The sequence below is a fragment of the Brachionichthys hirsutus genome, chromosome 9 (genome assembly GCF_040956055.1).
Source record: "Brachionichthys hirsutus isolate HB-005 chromosome 9, CSIRO-AGI_Bhir_v1, whole genome shotgun sequence".
NCBI classification, from domain to species: domain Eukaryota; kingdom Metazoa; phylum Chordata; class Actinopteri; order Lophiiformes; family Brachionichthyidae; genus Brachionichthys; species Brachionichthys hirsutus.
The window spans coordinates 2,496,798-2,518,670 of NC_090905.1; the positions used below are offsets into that span (position 1 = coordinate 2,496,798).

The 21,873-nt window shown below is 45.4% G+C and overlaps 1 protein-coding gene across 1 annotated transcript; it reads right to left on the reverse strand.

Moving 5' to 3' along the window:
• Nucleotides 1-800: 800 nt before the first annotated feature.
• kank4 (KN motif and ankyrin repeat domains 4) lies at nucleotides 801-12,399 on the reverse strand. The gene is made up of 9 exons (XM_068743810.1): nucleotides 12,384-12,399; nucleotides 8,391-11,888; nucleotides 7,495-7,588; nucleotides 5,504-5,764; nucleotides 3,602-3,686; nucleotides 3,077-3,296; nucleotides 2,841-2,983; nucleotides 2,291-2,491; nucleotides 801-1,010 (listed from the first exon to the last, which is right to left on the reverse strand). The coding sequence occupies exons 1-9, from the start codon at nucleotides 12,397-12,399 to the stop codon at nucleotides 891-893; spliced, it is 4,638 nt and encodes a 1,545-aa protein (XP_068599911.1). The 3' UTR covers nucleotides 801-890.
• Nucleotides 12,400-21,873: the final 9,474 nt, after the last annotated feature.

Sequence of the window (21,873 nt, forward strand, 5' to 3'; positions counted from 1 at the left end):
CTTCCTAACAGCAAAAATCTTATTAAAATCTTTTTTATTTTCTTTATCCTGGTTATGTAGTGTTTTATAATTCCATTTCTTCTATTTTTTCCCAAAATGATCACGCATGTCCTGTATATAAAAACATGGGGACATGGGGAAAATAACGGGAAAATTAAATGTGGAAAATTTCACCAGATATTCTCATCTTGTATTTAAATTTTAAAATTTGGGAGATTATATATATATAATACGATACTAGCAATGCCTATTTATTTACTCTACACAAACACACTAAAAAAAGTGGAGTAAAAATACAGTTTCTGTGTTTATCATCATAATCCGTTGGAATAATATTCTATATATATATATTATGTTCTCAAGCATGGCGTGTGTCCAAATATAAAATGAATGATGTCAATGTTATAAGAAAAAAAAATAGAAATTACATCATATTTCATTTTGTATATCTGAAAGGTAGATCATGTGCTTAGTGTTTAGCTTGAAGGGCAAGAAGCAACAGTTCCTCAGAGCGTCCATCTTTAATCCCTCCTTATATCATCACCCTGTTTCCTCTGTCATATCCTTTCAGCTATTCTGTGGCAACGGCTTATCCTCCAAAGGAATGGCCCCCTTCGTTTTCTGTCCACTGAGTGGTTGATGCTGCATGTCCACAAACACCCTCAGGGCATGTTGGCAGAGATGTGGAAGATAATTGCGGGCATACATCACTAGATGCTCCAGACTCTTAAGCCTAAATGTGTTTCCACAGTAAACAGAGCGTATCCGTTTTTTCACTGATCTTTAATGGTGCTATCGTTTTCTTAATTCAGCCTTATACCTCTGTGTTGGCGGCCAGAGGGTCAAAGGTCAGCCGGCAGGAGTGCTTTTGTAAACAGGTTAGGCCTGGCTCAGAGGAGATCCGTGGTAGATGGGGACTCGGAGATCTGGATCTTAGGCTGGGCCCTCAGGAGGTCGACTATGTCCTGGTGGGAGGCTCCCTCCGCCACCGACTCTGCTGTCTGTCCATTCTGTTGGGGGGGGGGGGGGGGCACAGACACCGTCTCAGCTTCAAATCTTAGATGGTGCAGTATCTGTTCTTAGCCTGACGGTGGCAGTATTGTTTTGCTCTTTCTCCATCATTGTAGTAAACTTATAGTAAACGCTGAACCTGCCCTGATGGAGCAATACCACTCTGAAATCTGAAAATAGAGTTACAGTTGTAATATTGTAAATCTAATTATTTGAAAGATTTTCTTCACAAAGTACGCCTTGAAAAATGTAGCAATGATTATAATTCAATTCACAGATAAGCTTATTTTCATGCAATTAATGTGGAGGTTTTGCAGGGAAAGACAATGCCTACAAAATATGAACATCAATTAAGAAATGATTAACACTTTAAAACATGAGCAAAATAAATCTTCTCTTCTGCACCAACAACAAAAACAGAAAATGTTTCTGGCAAGGACAAAGAACTTAACGATGCCTCGTGCCTCGCCAGATATTTGCATCCCCTTCCTGTCTATTGCATCGGTCTGACTCCATCACATAGACGTGAAGTCCGATCCCTTCCTGGACTGAACAGGGGAAAGTGTTGCGCAGGAGCTCAAATGTAGCGGCGCTTAAAATGAGGTGGTGCTACTTTGGGAGGAGGAGCGGCAGCATTAATAATGGTGTTTGCAGAATTGTTTTCAAAAGGTAAAACGCTGGCGGAGCGAGGCGCCGGTCTTAAGATTGCCATTTCCTGACGGGGCATCTTAAACTGCAGAAAGGAATCATCAATCTTGAGAAATCCATCCATCACTAGTTTGAATGATCTCTGCACTGCAGGCCAGATAGCACTACTGGGCACCTAACAGACCGCGGGGGAGCCTGATATCTACTGACTATGAAACAAGAAGACAGATGCGACGTGCTCCATATAAGATGCAAAAAACTCGCTGCTGAGATGAGGCAGTGATCCCAGAAAGAAATGCACATTTAAGCCAGGCAGGCAGACGCAGACTCTTGCCGTGAGCTTCCCCTTGGTATGGATCGGTACCTTTCATGACACTCACTCCAGGTGAAATCAACTGCGGTGGTGGTTTGAGGTGGAGAGCCTTTTGAAGCCATGCGTTTACCACATTTGTTATACTTTACACAGTCGAAAATCTGAGCAAGATGACGAAGAAGGCCTCGTGTCCGAGCAGATTAAATATCTCCGATCATGGTCGCGCAGCATCTCGCTTCGAAAACATCTTGCATGAGAGCTGCAGTAATTTTACTCCATCAAGCGGTGTCATGGCGACCGTACAGCATGCTAGTGCACCTTATCTGTGAGGCGGAGGTCACAGCGATCCGTCTCCAGCAGCAGGCGGACGATGTGCGTGTGTCCATGTTCGCTGGCACACATCAGGGCCGTGGAGCCCTCGCGGTCCTGAGCATTTACATCCGCGCCGGAGCTCAGTAGCAGCTTCACCATGGCAACACGTCCGTGGCTCACCGCGAGCATGAGCGCCGTCTGGCCCGCCTGGAGGGAAGAGCGACAATTACTGAGTAGCAGAATTAAACAGCAAGAAGGGATGTTTGACGGAGAGATCAGCTAAGGTGGGGCAGACAGAGGTCAAAGAGAAATGAGGAGATAAAGTGATAAATGAAGATGCAGATAAGCAATGGAGTTTCTGTCGATTAACTATATATCTGCATTTTTACAAAGTTCTAAATGTTTCAAAAGTATGTAAATATTTTCAGTCACGCTCCAAACCCAAGATGATTGAATACATTCCTGGATTTCCCACTTCCTGTATGACAGCATGGTGCAACACAGAGATTCCTTTGAGCCGGTAACTGCAGAAGAAGCCGCGTGTCCTGGAGAGTACCTGTCTGGAACACGCGTTGACGTCGCCCTGTTTCAAGAGCTGTTGTGCCACCTCCAGATCATCGGGGCTCTCAGCAGCCGTCAGAGCGGCGAGCATCACTGGAGTGTAGCCCGCCTTGTTCACGTTGTCCGTCTCACATAAACCTGGAAGCACAAAAACAAAAGTTTTACCGGGTCACACGCAGCATTTAGTGCGGTTCTGTTGTGCGTGCTGATGAGTTGTCGCGTGCATCTCACCTGTATCCAGCAGCAGTCTCACCACGGGGAAGTTTGAATGCGACACACTGTAGTGGAGCGCCATATTCCCGTTGCCGTCCGTTAAATTCACCACATATGGCAGGAGAGTGGGCGTGGTTAAACCCACCTGTCCCAGGTATGATCTGACGGTGTCGGCCTTCGAGTCTTTCTGACTGGAGACCCTGAACCACTCCTGGTACAGCGCCACTAAAACCTGCCGCTGAGGAGAGGCAGAGTAGAGAAAATATCAATGAAAAGCTGTCAATGGAACTTTTCCCTGAATATGCTATTTCCATTTGGAGCCGCTTCCATTTCTAGCCTGAGGAATGACACCTGTTGATGTCGAAGAGCTTGAACAATGTGCATAAATAACCTGATGCATTTTTTAGCAGTCTTTCGGAAACTGAATTTGTGCAGTGAAATATCATTTTTCTGCATTCAGAAAAGATACAACCGACAACCACAGATATTAACCTTGCAGCCAATCATTTGACAAAGCTGTGAAGAGCTAGACGAGATCCTTACCATGTCCTTATCCGGGGATGACACCTCTTCCATGCGATCTTTTACATAAATGCAGGCATCTATAAACTTCTGCTCAACTTTCTCCCTGGAAACACCAGATGACAAAATGAATAGTCATTTGTTTTGATCCATTCCCTTAATGCTCTGGAGAATTATCTACTACATCTTGATGAAGGATTTCAGAGCAGAAAAAGACCACCTGGATGTGGAAAAAAGCACCATAATTAATCCCAGCGCGCTCCGCACATCTGTTCTTTCCATCATGTTCTTTACCACTTTATTACATTTAACGTTAAAGTATGTCTACGTCTGCAGAACATGTGTGCAAAAGATGGCGGCTGTGGTTGCAGTGCAAACTCGGTCTGGGGGTGAAAATAAAAGATAAAGGATGCCTAGCTGGTCTCTGCAGCGTATACACACATTACTCTGCAGCGTATACACACATTGCTCTGCAGCATGTACACACATTACTCTGCAGCGTGTACACACATTGCTCTGCAGCATGTACACACATTACTCTGCAGCGTATACACACATTGCTCTGCAGCATGTACACACATTACTCTGCAGCGTGTACACACATTACTCTGCAGCGTATACACACATTACTCTGCAGCGTATGCACACATTACTCTGCAGGGTATACACACATTACTCTGCAGCGTATGCACACATTACTCTGCAGCGTATACACACATTACTCTGCAGCGTATGCACACATTACTCTGCAGGGTATACACACATTACTCTGCAGCGTATACACACATTGCTCTGCAGCGTATACACACATTGCTCTGCAGCGTATGCACACATTACTCTGCAGCGTATACACACATTGCTCTGCAGCGTATACACACATTACTCTGCAGCGTATACACACATTACTCTGCAGCGTATACACACATTACTCTGCAGCGTATGCACACATTACTCTGCAGCGTATACACACATTACTCTGCAGCGTATACACACATTACTCTGCAGCGTATACACACATTACTCTGCAGCGTATACACACATTACTCTGCAGCGTATACACACATTGCTCTGCAGCGTATGCACACATTACTCTGCAGCGTATACACACATTACTCTGCAGCGTATGCACACATTACTCTGCAGCGTATACACACATTACTCTGCAGCGTATACGCACATTGCTCTGCAGCGTATACGCGCATTGCTCTGCAGCGTATACACGCATTACTCTGCAGCGTATGCACACATTACTCTGCAGCGTATACACACATTACTCTGCAGCGTATGCACACATTACTCTGCAGCGTACGCACACATTACTCTGCAGCGTACGCACACATTACTCTGCAGCGTATACACACATTGCTCTGCAGTCTGACAGCAGTGCTCCAAGAAGATGTGAATGATACTTTCACCATGTTTCTTTGTACTACATGGCCGTCCAGTAATATTTTACTGGAGTCTGTGCAAGCTGTATAAGTAGGTATGAGTGTTTTTAAATTGTGCGTGTGTGTGCGTGTGTGAGTGAGGTCTGGTGGATATTGAAGTGTCATCCAACACCTGTCTCGGATGGAGTGCGTAGGCTGCAGCCCGACACAAAGCACTTACTTGTGCTTACCCAACATCACAATGTCATTTTTATGGATGTGCTGTAAACGATACGCCTGCACTATTTTAATTATCTTCACTGCATGCGCTGTTTACATTCTTTCCTTGACTTTACCAGACGAGCTCCTACCGAGGTCCAACTAATGCCACGACTAATCGTGATTTTATTCTGTGCTGTGTTTACGTCGGCAAAGAGCAGGTCTGCAGCTGACAACGACTAAACTATTATTTAACTCACCTTGCTAAATTCTGACTATCAAAAAGCATCCCATGCTGAACCAATCAGAATCCATCACCCCCCCCCCCCACTCTCACCCTTCAGACTCTTCCTCCAGTAGGTCCTGGATGCCCTCTTGATCCAGCAGACCTCTCGCCCCCCCTGTCTCTGCAGCCGCAGCTCCTCCTCCTCCCTCAGCTGAGGCCTCCGCATCTTTCGACTGAGGCTCTTCTCCCTCTTCAGGCTTCTCCTCCATCTCCTTTTCCTTTTCCACCTCTGGTTCCGAGCTGTCCTCCTCCTCCACCTCCACCTTCGGCTTCTCGTCTCCGCTGGACTCCTCGCTGGACGTCGTCTCATAGCTGGCAGAAAGAAGAAAATATGAAATGTCAAGGTGGCAGATGTTGCCTCTAAAGCGAGAAAGAGCTTCCCGGATCAACAGGAATCCATGTTTAAATTATTCAAGGCAGAAAATATTCCGTGGGCTTTGGAACATTTGACTCGTGTTGCTTTGCTGAAACTCGTCATCAGCAGGTAAAAACTAACATGAAAGCAGTAAATCAACATAATTCAGACAACATAAACAAGAAACGGGCCATTCCGCTCTACCCCGCCACCGTGACATGAAAAGCAGGCTTGTCTAGCGCAACCTACGCCTAAAGATCCACCACACATTTAAACATGCACATGGAAATCCACAGGTATGTTTGCACATTCACATATACAACCTTTGACAACACACCCCCTTGTGTGTGATCATTGGCATGGCTCATGAAAGAACTCTCATGAATGGCCTTGATTCATGCTTTCTTGTAGACACACACACACTGCAGACACACATACGTGTGCCGAAACATCACTTTACAAGAAGCGTTTAGGGGCCACACGACATTCCCGGGATTCCATGGGAGCTCCAGGAAGAGCAAAGATAAGTCAGACCATCCAGAAAGAAGAAATACGGCAGCTCAATTCCTGGTGTTGGCAGTAGCGTGGCGTAAATAACATCAGGAAGATTAACATCTACAATTATTTATGAGACAGAATACACGTCAGGCATCTGATTAGTATGCAATACGCTGAGCTCAGAGTTCATAAAGCAGCAGATCCTCGTGGCGCCTGCAGATAATTTGTTATTTGTTGCCAGGCGGTGCCGTTATGGTCATATTTAGAGGTCATTCCGAAGGAACAGGCCTCGTCACGCATCTGAGAATCCACAGCAACGCCGGAAGGTTCTAAAAACATGAAGCTCAGGAATGCAACGAGAGGAAACCAGGAATAAAACATATCTACTAATGTATCATAACATGTATACATAGACTGATAGAATCATCTGGTATACTTTTCTAACTTTTACTTCATTGTGTATTTATTCACTGTCTTGAATTGTGATTTATTGGTTGGAGCAGTGTATTGATGACACTACAATAATAATTTATGCAAACTTACCCAGGAGTGAAAATTTGCTTGTTAGCGTTTGTTCTGCATACTAAATGCTAATTAATATGCACACTCCGAGGAAAATCAATAAATCAATAAAGCGAGGCCAAATAAAAAAAGCTTTCAAACTGCACAGATCCATATCTGATTAATATACATTGGTAATTTCTTCATGAACTAGAAAAGCACTCACAGAGCGCAGACCTCCGCCAAGCAGCTCATTCCCCTCGCATTTGGATTTACACGGTCCACATGGTGACCTGGATCATCATCAATAGGTTCCGAATTGTTCTTCGTATCTTTATACACCAACCATGAAAAGTAAAAACTGAATCGGAGTTGATGTGTATTTTTAACTGATTTTTGCGCCTGCGAAAGCTGACATAAGCACATCTGCCCAGAGCGCAGGGGTATCCACAATCTCCCATCAGCAACAAAGGGTTCGTGTTCCATCGTGAACTCTTGACACGAACGGTCTGTGTAATCTATAAATGCGACCACGGTCCATTAACTTCCTTACAGCTTACTTGTGATGCTGTTCTTGAGAAAGACAGCAGGGTAAACCATCACTAGATCACTGCGCATGTAAAGAGGCACAAAAACACGCTGCGGCCCCCGTTTAGACATTAATGATGGATGGGGCGGCTGATTTTACCCTCCGTTCACCCCGACAAACTTCAGGTTTTTCTTGGCTCCCTTGTTCCCCGGCTTGTCAGCAATGCCGTTTTTCTTCATAATAGATTTGAGACCTGGTGAAGAAAAGAACATAGGGAGGGAGAGAGAGAGAGAGAGGGAGAAAGATGAAAAAGAAAGGATGGGGGAAAATCATTAGTGTGTGTGTGTGTCTGTGTGTGCACCACATAATTTCAGCACTATGACTCCTTGTCCATGCAAAGCAGCCCCCAGAATGTGGAACCACAATAGTGCCTTTATAGTCTGACTGACCCTTTATACAGAATGCCTCCAAAATGTGATGATTGTTTTCCATAGCACACGCCCCCCCACCCTTCCACTCATTATCATAGCAATCCATGAATTGACTAAGTGAAATGACTCAGTCGGAAGTTTAATGAGTTCTTCCATGCAACATACCCGACGTCATTAAAATCTGTCGTGTGATTTATGCATATTGCTGTAAACAAAAATTATGAGAACTGCCTCATCTTGGAATGTCAAAGAAAGTCCTGCATCGTTTTCTTTATTTGGATACAGCAGCAGCTCTTCTTCTCATCAGTCATAAATATCGCCACATTTACTCAGTTGCATGGACAGGGTTGGGAAACAGAAGTAGGCGGCGGATACACCAGCCAAGGACCTCACACCCGTCCCTCGGGACAGTTATGGGCATGATTTGACAGTAGCACCAGTGGTGCATCTCTAAATAATAGAGTATGAATGATGTGATTTCAACTTGCAGCAAGAGAAAACACAGAGAACCAAACCGGTTCGTTGCAAACGCACCACCTTGTCCACAGTCTGAGAGTAACAGTTGTAAAAGTACGCATTTAACACGCAATGCAATGCACCGTTCTAAGAGAACAACGGGCCTACCTTGTTCTTGCTGTTTGCTGGCAGCAGCAGCTTTCTGGCCTGGGGAGTAGAAGGCAGACAGGACACTGAGGGAGCTGACCAGTTGACTTTGAATTGAACTCATTTTGGAAGGACCGGGCTTCCCGACTGGTTTTCCTGTTGTTGTTGTGGCTGTTGCAGGGACTGTTTTCCCCGCAGGCTTGGCTGATGTTCCTTTGGCTGCCTCGACTCTTTTCGCCGTCGTTTGTTTCGGTGCAGTGAGACTTTCCTGCACGCTGGTCGTCTGTTGTGTTCCAGAGCTGCTCCCCAGCTGTGCCCACTGCTCCCCAATAAGTCCTGTTAACCGGGTTACGACTTGACCTAAAGCTGCAGGCGATGTCGGTGACTCGCCGGAGCCTCTGCGAGGATGCTGGGCCTCACCAGTATCCCGACGTGAGGCTTGGGTTTCGCTTGATCCACGATGGGCTGTTTCACCGGAGACTCTCCGTAGTGACTGTGTCTCGCTGCCATCTTTGCGACGGGATTCAGTGGAACTTCTACGAGAGCCCGGAGACTGAGTTTGGGAGTCAGACGATCCCTGACGAGTCATTCGGCCCCGGGCTTCTCCTGATAAACGACTAGGAGGTTGTGTTATACTGGATCCCTTCTGCGTTGCTTTAAGCTCTTTGGAGTTGCTTCGAGTCGTGGTCGTCTGCGTCTGAGGATGGGACTGAACTGACTTCGTCCGGGGTTGGGATTCTCTTGAGCTTGGACAAGGGCCCTGAGCCTGAGGTTGGGATTGAGATTCCTTCTGACTAGAATCGCCCGGAGGCCTCTTTGCTGATGTGCTGTCTTCAACCTGAGTCAGAGATAGGGCGGGGGGCTTTATCTGCGATTCAGACAGCTGTCTTGGCGGTTGGGCCTCCAGCTGAGATGGACCCTGTGCCTCAGTCTGTGGCTGGACTTTTGTCTGGGACTGTGACTGCTGGGCTTGAGTTTCACTGGATCCCCTACGAGGCCGCATGGGTGCAGCCTGAGGTTGAGGAGGTGACGGCTGTGCCTGCTCTGATGACGGCTTTCTGCCTCTCTGAGGTCGCACAGGAGCCACTGCCTTCATGGCTGCTTTCACTGCTGTTACTGCAACAGTTACGGTAGTTTCTGTGATTATTGCAGGCTTAATATCACCTTCTGCATTTTGTTTCTTCTCTGCTATCTCCCGTTTAATCTGCTGTGTTTTACTAATGTCTGCTACTTCATTCTTAAGCGATATAATTGCTTTGGTCTCTGAGTCTTTCTTTGCCATGGCCGTGTCACTCTTAGATTCTGTACTCTCTGGGCTGGTATGTCTGTCATCCTGGGTTACAATATCGGAAACTACAATACGATCAACTTTGCTTTCACTAACTTCAACCAAACTCTCTGTAACAACATTTACAGCCATGCTTTCGCTGTCTCCACTATCCTTCCGAGTTTGTTTACTCGCGTCCTCATCATCTACATTTTCACTGACCGTGGTCTTCACATCTTCTAGTCTTTCACTGCCTGACGTTTCTCCAACTTGACTTTCTGCTTCGGCACCTCTGCCTGGATTGCTATCCTGACGTCTAGTTATCTCCGTCTCAGTCTGCTGATCTTCCCTCTGTGCTACCTCCGTCTCCGTCACCCTATCCACGGTGTCCACTCTGTCGGTCTCCGTCTCCCGGTCTACGCTGCTCGCCCTCGGCCTCTGAGGATGGTCGGTTGTTTCTTCCTCTGTTTCCGTGACTTGGTTTACTGTTTGTGCTGCAGGCGTTTCTGTCGTCTGATCTTCGGTGGTGATGCTCTCGGTTACAGTGCCGCGTTCCATGCTGTTGGCTCTGGGTCTCTGTGGACTTGCAGCAGCTATTTCTGCATCTGTCTCCGTCACTTGTTCGCTTGTGTCACCTTTATTAGCCCCTACTCCTTGATCTATACTTCCAGGCATTGGTATTGGGACAGACACTTCAATACATATTCTATCTGTATCTGTTCCCTGATCTATTGTGCCAGTTGATTCTGTCTCTGTCTCTTGGTTGGAAAAGTCTACTCTCTCTGTCTCTGTCCCAGTATCAGTGCTCGCTCTTCTTGGCCTGGTCTGTGCTTCTTCAACTCTTATTCCCTCACTTAATTGTAGTATTCTCTCCTCTTTTATTCTGTTCTCCTCCAATTGTTCTTTCAGAAGAATATTAGTTCTATCCAGCTCTTGACTTGCTTGAGTAAGTTTAGTCTCCACTCTCATGAGCTCCTCGTGAAGCTTCTGCATACGATCTTGGTCCACAGGTTTTCCTTCCTTCGTTGGATGACTTTCCTGAGTACTGCTACCATCGTTTACAACCACCGTAATTGATGTTAATTCCTGTTGTGCAATGTCCTGTAGTGGCTTTCGAACCACGAGCTCCCAAGGACTCTCTATTGTTTCTGTTCGGTTATCTGATATTTCTGACAGCTGAATTTGTCTCTCGGATTCCTGTTTTGAAACCCCACTTTGTGCCGAGGATCCCTTGACATGTTCCTGCTTTATCTGTGTCTCATGTAGTAAAACTCGACTTTTTTCTGTCACACCTTGTCTCTCTTTTCCCTGTGCAACCTTTGGACTCCCTGAAGATTCTAAACTTCCAGTGGGTTGAGCCATCAGAGCTAAGCTGAGTCCTTCTGAAGATTTGTGTCCTTGTGGCTGTGTCCTAGAATCAGAACTTGGTACTATAGTAGAGGGTGATGTGGAAGCCTGGGCTTGGGCCTGGGCTTGGAGCTGGAGCAGTAGTTTCTCCCTCTCCTCCTTAAGGGAGCAAATCTGAGCCTTTAGTTCTGGGATAGTTTTAACCTGCTCTTCCAGTTCTCGAACCCGCTTAAGAGCCACTGTGATCTGCTGGTGAATCCCTGTCCGATCCTGGGGAACACACCGTCTGTCTGTTATTTCTGGCGAAGCACGGAACATGTTCTCTGTCGAGCCGCTCTCAGGTGTTCCCACGATACGCTCTGGACTGCTTGAATCAGAACCTTTCCGCTGCTGTAGGGTGCCGGGCATGCTTGATGCTCGGAGCAGGTTCGGCCGGCTTTGAAATTCCACAGTCTTTTCTTCAGTATTCCGAAATCCAGCTTCTAATTGATCTCTAGGCTTAACAGAAACATAACCAGTTCCCTGACCGGTTGCCAGCCTGCTGCTCTGCAAGGAAGTTCCCCCATCATTTGCCCTGAAGTCGAAAATCTGTTGAACCTCTGTTACCCTTGATCTCGGCTTGGGCCCCAAGGTGGATGTCCCAGACCATGTGATGTCCTTTTCTTTAGGGGCAGGTCTGACTCCATGTCCGGGGAGGCTGAAATTCCTGGGCAGAGTGCTGAATTTCGGTGGTCCCTTGACTCTGCGCTGAATGTGGACTCTTTTTATGGTGTTGCCTTTTTCAATGTCGTCAACATACTTAAGGAAGTCCAGGTCCAGGTGAAATCCATAGGGAGTTTCCACTGAATAGGGAAGCTGCTTCCTCTGAGCATTGCCTTCATTGCCCTTGGTTTGAAAGCCGTTGGCTGGAAGTAATTAACATGAAAACCAATCAATGTTTCTGACACAAATGACACAAATGACAACAATAACAACCGGAATTGTGCAGCAACACTATTTTACATGCGGATTTCCTTGACAAACTGAACAACACCGTTTATCCTTGCCATTACACTGTGTACTGTGCTGCATTCACGGTGCTTCGCTATGTAAAACCATATCACTGACTGAAAAGCAATTATCATGAAGTGATTGCCTCTAAACAAACTAATCAGGATGGAAAATGGTCAGGATGGAAAATGGTTGTCCTGCTGTGTCAGCTTCTGAGACAGGGCAGTGATAATAGGCTCTGCTCTCAGCTTCATAAGGGAGCAGCAACCCTTCCCATTAAAATATTTGTTTTTCTATATAACAGATTCTAAAGTACAGAAACATTTACATTTCTTGGAAATGTAGTTAAATCTGATTTATGCTGCAAAAGGTCAGAAGTAATGTTTAAATGCAAGCTTTAGGATGCTCACCACTTTTCTTGTCCATAATGGGAAGTGGATTTCTCACTCATCGACTTGCTTATGATGCCGTTGGAGTTCGCAGCCTGGATGAAACACAAATGAGAGAGCTGTGTGAGCGATATATTATTCATCAACCTAATCCACGCTGAACTGTCATTTTCTTTTCATACGATTTATGCACATTAGAATTTAGACGTCAAATCTGTGACGTCAAGCAAAACAAGGCAAACAGCAACGTGTTCTTATGTGCAAGCAGTCCGGAAAGGCAATTCAATTATTAGCATATGTCCATCCAAAACATCAGAGTTAGCCTTATGCTACATTAATGATTAGTAAATATTAATGGCAGAATCTGAGGAATGGCAGTGCAATTGTGTCCATTAACTTTATTAGTACTTGCTGTGCTGAAACCTCGTAAACCCCTTTATAGAAGCAAAAACAAGCCCAAAGCAGGGAACACGTTCCATTTGGTCACACCTTGTGTCATTTGTTCCAGTTGGACAAGCCAGGAAACCAGAGCCACTTACCCTTGTTTGGGTTTTTTTTTTTTTATGTGAAGTTTACTGAAGATTAGACATTAGTGAAATGAAAAACAATTCAGCGACAGGAATCAAACCTTTTAAGGGCTTACGTAAAACTCCCTAATAAAATATTCAATACTACTAATAAAGCCTGAGTAATTTGCTCCGAGTTGCACGATCTGCACCATTCAAGTCCATGAAATGGAAATACAAGCCATTATGGGCAAATATCAACTTTTAGGTTGTTTGGCAAACATGAACACATTATTCATGACATTTCCATGCAAATTTGAGTCCCCTGGAGAACGTAGCTGATATGTAGGGAAAATAGGACACAAGTGCCTGAAGCTCCATTTTAATAGAACTCTAAGTGCTGGAATGCACTTGAAACTTCCACGTATGAAGCAGTTGCGTGCGACAGAGTAACAACTGCGTCTGAAAAACCGTACGCTAAAACTGCAATAAAACATCAGTGTCAGCAAGTATAGAACACAGTACTGTACTAGTGTACAGTACAGCGGAGTCAGGTTAAGCTGTGTGTTTTGCAGTGTTGAGTCAAGACTTATTGCAAGGCCAGCATTTCATGAGCTTGCTATGTAATCCATCAGACTGACAGCCGGTCCACCCCGGGACACAAATGGGCTCAGTGACAAGTTCTGCTTGGTCTCTGTATCACACATTGAGCCTTTGTAATCAAAGCAATTGGTGACCTGCAGCAGAATTGTTGTCTCTGCTACAGATGAACAGACATACACAAAATAAATTGAGAGGGAGACTGACAGCCTGTGCATAGGATCTGACACCATGTGATTGTTACCGTGGCAACCATTCTTCACGTCACCACTCCCGCTCCATCCCAGGAGCGAGTCGAGTACAGGCATTCCTGACTCCGCGTGATGGTTAGTGCGACTATGATCGGCTCGCTGTCCTTAAGGCTTAATTAGCCGATCTGTGCGCAGAAGAATGCTGCTTATAATTGCTGAGGGACGTACAGACGGACAGGAGAAGGGGCAGGAAGAGGTGCAGGTTAACAAAAGGAGGGAAGAGAGCAGGAATAATTATATTATGAGTATAGAAGTGAAAGAAAGGATGAAGAACGGCATAGAAACAGGCCTTTGAAAAAACTGCAAGGAATTCTCCTAACGAGAGCTTCCACCTGAGCTTCCCTGCAGCGCAGCTGTGACGACTTTCTTCCAGCAAACAAAGACAGGTTTTCCAGATGGAGGAAACAACTTTAGTGTGTAGTAGGTCACAGAAAGTGGGAGTATGGTGTCGTAGCACACACTCAGTGGATGAGCAATCACTTTCACTGCAAGGTTTTGACAAAATTCTGCATCCTTTTGCGGCTACTGGAGGCCTCACAGCAACAGGAAATGATGTTGTAGGGCATAATTACCATAAGACAAAATTTCATTCTATTATGAGGCATAGAATCAACTGTTTCATATTTATTAAAACAGCAGAACATAGCCGGGGTTTTGCATCCAGTCTCTGACCTCATCCTACCCCCAATTCATGAGGCTGTGTTTGGCTACGCGTTAGGAGAATGTGGCATGTCATGTGCATTTAGCGGTGAATCTTGCGGGCTTAGTTTCATCCACTGGAGGTGCTTGAGTTTGTTGTGTGTAGATAGTGCCATTACAGCATGACAACTACGAGATTATCCAGGCTAGGTTAGTGATTAAACAGCCCACAATGACACTGATGATGCACGATCCATGCTGGCTTTGTCACAATGGCGTTAAGGTGAATGCTCGTAAAAGCTACGCTAATCCAAATTGACTGTTTTTGCACCAGGTTCCATAAACCTATAGAACATATGCCATGGTATCTTTGTCCAAAACTGTGTTTGCATGTGTCGGCACCTATTCAGTTGCAGCTTGTGTGTGCTTACAGGCCCTACAGCATGTAGGTTTAGTGTGTGTGTGTCTGGCTGAGTCACTGTGTCTGGACCTCGCTCCACACGCGGATGAAACGCACACCTTTCGTGTGCGACGGATCTCTCGACACCAACCCAATAAGTGTGACAGCTGTTGATAGAGGTGATGAAATCCGTCATGTGAAGGGCGGAAGGCAGGAATAATGAGAGTGTAGTGAATAAGCTCATACTGACAGCGATGAGTTTTCATACGTCACCAGCGTAGAAACCTCAATCGCAGTGATGGGGTTGTTTTTTAAGGCTATTTCGGAATATTGACGTCAGTAAACTGAATTATTAATATGTCAAAATAAAAAGAAGAAGCTGTAAATGGGGTGAACTGCTGTTTTCACAATAATTTAAAGTTTCTACTAATTTAATGTGATGACATAAATTAGGTTTACACTGCCTGCTAAGTTGTTGTTGTTTTTTTAAAGTTATATCAGCTCAATCCTTCACACATGAGTCAAACACAAAAATGTGCTGCTGACGCAACATACCAAGAAGGAGAAAGCGCCTTAATTGAATGCTATGGGTCATTAACTTGAAGCTGCTGCGTACTGGAGATTATATTAGTCTGATTCACTGACACAGAGCAGGCTCAGATAGAAGACATGCAAGAAGGAAATAAGATTGGCGAGCACAAGCAGGGGGCAGGAGGTGGGCAGCTGGGCGAGAGAAAGTGGCAAGGATGGGGAGTGGCGGCTGTTCACGCTCATATCTCAGACTTGCAGGGCAGCTTAACCGTTATGTTTCCCGCGCTTCCAGCTCTCCTCCTGTCATCGTCTTGTACTCTATCTCACGAAAAAAGTGCATTCAAGTATTCTGCTTCAGCTGCAGCGCTTCACACGAGTGTTCATGCGCCATGCAAAAGCACCGGCTGGGAGGGGAGAGTGGTAAAACAGGGAGGGGCCGGCAGCAACAGCACAGATCCCAAGTCCTTATCGCAACCCCACCATTGGACCGGCTATCTCTGTTTACCCTGAGAAGGAAGCCAAGACCGTCCAGCTGAGCTTATGCTCCGGCTCTCAGCCTGAGGTGGGTAGAAAGGAACTCAAGCAAGAGCACATGTGCAGAAGAAGCAATATATATGCAAAGTACGGAATACTAGGGTTCGACTCCTTCTGCAGATTTACAACAATAAAATGTTAAAGTCGTAATAGGTGTTATCCCATGGAGCAACGCAGTCAAGGATTACACTGCAACCCAATTTAGATGTTTCAAGGTACAGCATTAACATTTAAAGACATTTACAAATTGAAAGTTATTGGAATAAAAAAAAATCCAGCAAATTTATAAAAGTTTGTACCTTCAGATTTTGCTTTCAGGATGTAAAAGCTTTCATTAAAACAGGTTAACTCATTTTTGGTCTGGTGCATTACGAGGGCTTGTGCGAGCCACCTGCTCAAAAGAACGCAATACAAAGTGAGAAGGTGAACATGTAACTCTGCACGGTAGCTCTGCTGCACAAAACAATCATTTCGTCACATTCTGCCAGAAGTTTAGTCCAATGTAAGTGTTTTAAACAGACACTTAAAATATGTCTATGTCATGCTCTACTCTGCATTCACCGATCTAATCTATATCCCAAATGACTGCCAGCTACAGCTAATGGTGCAATAGCTGAATCGGTTCAATATAGTGAGTTGCAGGACTAATTTGAATAATGAATAAGACTGCAGCAAGGGCACGTTCTCAAGCAAACGGAGAAAATGGAGGAATTTGCTGCTGAGACCGCTGATAACTGCAAAGTCTTCGATTGGAGGATGCTATTATTTACATCCAGATGGCGAAGACGAAACAAGAAGACGTTTATCTGATATCTCAGAGCAGGGCTTAGTCTGTGTGCGCCCTCAGGAACAGATCGATCCCTCGGCTCTGGAAGAGCTTTTTGAGTGAAGTCTGGTCCATTCTACACCAGTCTGAGATCGTCTCTGCAGAACACATTATAATGCTCTACGATGGGAATATACCGTTCCATCAGATCCATCCAGACCATGACCCAGAGCTCTTGTTCGAACTTAACGCCAGCATGACAACGCTCAGGGCAAACAATAAATGAAGGAACCAAACCTTTTCCTCTGTGGAACAACATTATCATTTGCAGAGCTCACGGTTTCCACTTGTATTTAGAGAGATGGGTAGAACGTACAGGATGCATGTGGAGGATGACCCCCCCCCCCCCCCCCGTTGTCTCATCTGCTCAACCTTTGAGGATATGAGTCTTCTTGCAGCATATATGGCTACACTGAAGGGTCATATTTGTTATTTTTGCTATCACAGAAATATGTTCCCTGACTGTGGAGCTGGGCACCGTTTTTGTCGAGTCTGCAAGGCGATAGCGAATATGAGGAAAGACACTGAAATATTTCTGCTGAAAAACATACCTGAAACTATATTAATGGAGATCTAATTTCCTCCACCAGTATGATGAGATAATTCTAAGACTAATAGAGGCTAGAACCGAGCATCTGTCTTCATCTTCATTATTGCAGATTAACTAGCCCGTGATAATTGAAGAGCGAAAGAGAGAGAGAGAGAGAGAGAGAGAGAGAGCGATATTGTCAAGGATGCGGCAGACCTGTGTACAATCTAAACACAGATTAAGGCACAACAGGATGACTGCCAATTAAAAAATCGAGTTTGCAATTCATGTCAAGATTTATTAAGATAGATCTGAGGTCTGATAGAGGACTGGAGCGATTGCTTCGGCAGGATCGTTCTCTTCTGACACGTACAGAAAATATTCATTTTATCAAATTGGGCTCCATCATCTATTTCCCCCGATTCTCTTGAAAACATGCAGGAACAACCACAGAATTTGAGATTTGATGGTTTTGGAGAGGGATTCCAAAAAAGTTGTTTTTCGGTGGTGGAAAATATTGTGCATAGAAGCAAATATAAAAAGTACATCTGCATTAATGCGGACACGACGCGCTGCTGCTAAGCTAGTCCTGCGTGCACCTCATCTGAGAGGCCAGGTAACCCTTACGTCGTGTCTTGTATCGTGCCGTGTTCTCGACGGTTTAAAGCTTGATCTCTTTTTGGCTGCATGCACACACTCCTTTTCCAGGTGGCTCTTCTCACGCCTTTAGATATTCCGGTGTGAGCAGCAGCTGTCTGCTTTCATTTGGGAAGAAGGAAGTGGCACACCATCTATTATTTATTGGAGCGCACTGGCAGCCCCTTCTAGCTGGTGCTACGTTCGTATAATGGCTACTTTCATTCACTAACTGCTAACGTTAATTAGCACTTGGCCGGCGCAGCTATTCCTGATCTCAACATTAGCAGATGCTTAAAGAGGTCGAAGAGGATGGCGACAGGAGATGAAATGAGCCGGGACAGCTGGGGATGGATGGCAGAATGGGAGAAAGACAAGAATCTGGCAGAAAAATAACGATTTTGGTCCACGGAAACTGGTGAGCAGACTGAGGAGAAAACAGAAAAGGGCACAGGGGGGGTGTGGGAATGACATTTTGCAGAAAGGGCCGTAAGAAAATTGAGATAAGCGAGGAGAGGGGATATAGGGCAGGGACTGCAGGAATGAGAGACATGACAATGGTAGGATCAGTTACGGCGCTGCCGTGCCACATTACATCTTCATCCACCTCACAGGTAAAAGCAACTTACAAACAGGAAACACATATAAAATGTTCAAATCGACAATATAAGGAAGCTTGAGCTGATGATGTTAACAAACTCCCACAGGAACACGGGCTATAAATAAATCTGTGTCCCCCCGCTCATGTTAATTACCACTTTCTACTGACACTGCCAAAATAGATGGGACGCAGTCTTGCATGCAATCAGGAAATTCTAACATGGTGAACTGAGACATTTTGTGCAAGTGTGCTCACGCAACCAGAGCACAATGTATCCCCCCCCCCCCCCCCCCCCAGTCACATCTCCTGGAGCATGAAGCCAAACAAGCGGATGCAGTGCAAGGGAAGAAATCCACGCTTCTAAATTCATACTCTATTGATCTTAGCCTGATGACAGCCTTCCAGCTCAGCTTCCGCTGGCGCACACACACACACACGCACATAGAAAACACAGACACACTCAAACAGCGCCTAGGAAAAGAGAGTTGGCTGATTGCCACCTAGAATAGCTTAATAGTTTTACTGTGTGTGTGTGTGTGTGTGTTGCTTGCTGGCCGGCCCATATATCCCTTCGTGTTGTGTCAGCTGCCAAAGCTGTGTGAGGAGTGCTTACATGCTGCCAAGTGAAAAGCATCGCTCTTTCTGCGACACACACACAGACATCTCCACAAACACACACTCCCTCGCCCTCCCTTTCACACCCTCTCAAACACAAAAACACAATCCAGGGCAGGTTGTTTGTGAGAATGGAACCAGCAGAAGAAAATAATAAGAGGAAACAAGCAAAGACAAAGATGTGAAGATGAGTCATGAAAGGAGTCAATTCTCACGGGAGGGTTTGCCTCTCACCTGCCACACAGCTCCTCTCACCTCATGTCCTTCATGTTCCTGGGGGGGGGGGGGGGGTGTTAGTGACCCTGGCTGGTTTTTTAAGCCTTAGCAGTGAAGGAAAGAGAAACGGAATCAAAAAGCAGGGAGGAAGGGTGGGAGAGGCGTGGAGGTTGTTGGCAGAGCTGGAGTTGAGGGTGGGAGAAGAGAAGACTCTATTGGTTCCGTCTCCGTGTGACGACCCAACGTGATCTCTGTGTCCCCGCTCATTCAAGCATCAGATGTTGTGTGCGTGCACATGTGTTCCTGAGGTATGTGCACATGCATTTGTGTTTTGCCTGCAACACGAGACCTGCCACGCACACAGCGAGCTCCCAGGATGCACCAGCCTAATTATTACTGAAAGACCCAACCTGGCTGCACTACCAGGGGGGGGGCAAGCCCCCGTGATGCCTGCTCTGACCAGGTCAAGGTCCGCACCGGCTCCAAAATGCTTTTTAAACTGATGCATCTCTCTGTGAAATACCGTACACAATCACAGAAATCTGTCCTAACGGGCGAACCCTGACCAGACTAGCTGGCTCTGTAGCGTAAATGAGGTAAATAATTAACAACCTTTAAATAGGCTAACTGGCTCGCCTAATGGTTCCTATCTCTTATCTCACTCCTACACCAACCCCTCAGACTGAGCTCTTTTAGCAAGTGTGCGGAACACATTGTAAAAGCACGCATACATTCCTAAACAACTTGGCAGCAAGAAAGTATCCACACGTGCTATCTGAGCAGACAGATATGGAGCATATTAAATATTCAGATGAATATATGGCATGGTTACAGCTATGTTGGGCCGCTACATTAAACCAGACGGGCGGTTCCATTTGATTTAAGATCGGAGGTGGTGTGTCCTTGAGTGTAGGTCTAATTGTGTAAAATTCATCTATCAGCTGTTTAGTGGATTTCCTTTTCAGACTAAATAACCTAGAAAACAATGTAGGGGAAATAGGAGGTGGAGCTGAGAATCTGCGTCTCTTTTATTCATATGGCCTTGAAAAAACATTTTCTGTTGAAGCTTGTGAATTGACAGCAAAATGTGCCACTTTCTTGTTAACAGGCTATAACAGTGAGCCTATAGTTGAGCTCTCGCTGTCTCTCTCACTCCATGAAATCATCTTAAACAGATATAATCTAGCCAAATTAATAAAACATTATGTTTCTTTAAAGGTCCCATAAGAAAAGACACTTTTTTTATTATGGTTTTCATCAAGCATTCCCGTCCCTGTCCTCTAAAGATGAGCCCAACGTGAAAAATAAAACAGATTTGCTTTCTTCCATTAAACTGAATAGGACTAATTCAGTTAAAGAGAATAACTTGTGGGACAGAGAGAGCATAAAGCACAGCACACTGGAAACATTGTTGAGTCTGGTCACTTTTCTTTAATACGGATGCACAAAACAAACCCAATATGAGGAGAATGTCCCGACTGACGGAAAGACAAGCGTTAGATTAAATTCAGAACCATGAGATTGATAACAGAGAGAACACGTTTCTTTCTTCAGAGGCTTGACTTTCACAGAGAACATTTGTCAAACACAACCCAGACAATGTTCACATCTACTCAGACTAAATCCTCCACTCTCCCTATCATTCCAATGCCCTGCGTGAAATCAGCTCACATCCTTTCATCTAAAGCAGCGGACTGAAAGAGGGTGCAAAGCGCCCTGGAGGGTTAAGCTTCCCTCTCGCTGATCACATGAACCGTCTTCTGTCAGGAGGGATCACATCCCACCTCGGACCCGGACGATTCGCATGGTCTCGCTTGTCTCTCGTCTTTCCTCTGTGTGTAAAGGCTAGACAATGTCTGTCCGTATCACTTGATCTAGTGTCAAAACAGGGAGCACTGGAAAAAAAAAAAGGTTCTGAGTGAGACGCCGCCTCCATCTGCTTGTCTTGTTCACAAATAAATAGAAGAGGAAGCATGGAATCGTACGTGAGGTCCACATAGGTATTAGATCGGCCTGTTCCATCGTGATGGAGGGATTCCCATGTCCGCATGACCCTTGAGCCTCTGGACAAAATACCTCTTTGAGCCTCCAGCAGAATAAGATGAGTCTCAAACACACTAGTTTGTCTGTTGGGCCTTGCCCAGGTTTTCTGCTCACTTCTGCAATGCAACTTTAATTCTGGGCTCATCAACAGTCTTGCATAGCACATACAGAGCATGGCAGCATTCGTGGTGGTGTAGGAGCAGCTAGTCCCTGCTCCAGTTTGGGCAAGAACGCACAGTTAAACTATTAAAATAACAGCGGGCGGTGTTACGCAAAGTCTGGCACCACAGGATTCTTCAAATCTGTTTCAATGTTTGCGCGAGTGTGAAAGCCTTAAAATGTTTCGGCTGCTGCTCCACAGCTCATGAAACATACAGTCGAGCGTAACAGCTTGGAGTCATACGCAGAGTGTTTGTCTAGCTGTCGGGGGGGTTACAAAGAAACACTCTGCAAAATACATTATTAGTCATCTGCAGCATGTAATTATAACAAGTGGGTAGAGACCCCCCCCCCCGCCATGCAGACCCTCCATCAGCCTGACTTAAATACGTTTCCGTCTTGCTAAATAGTCGTCCAACTTGAAA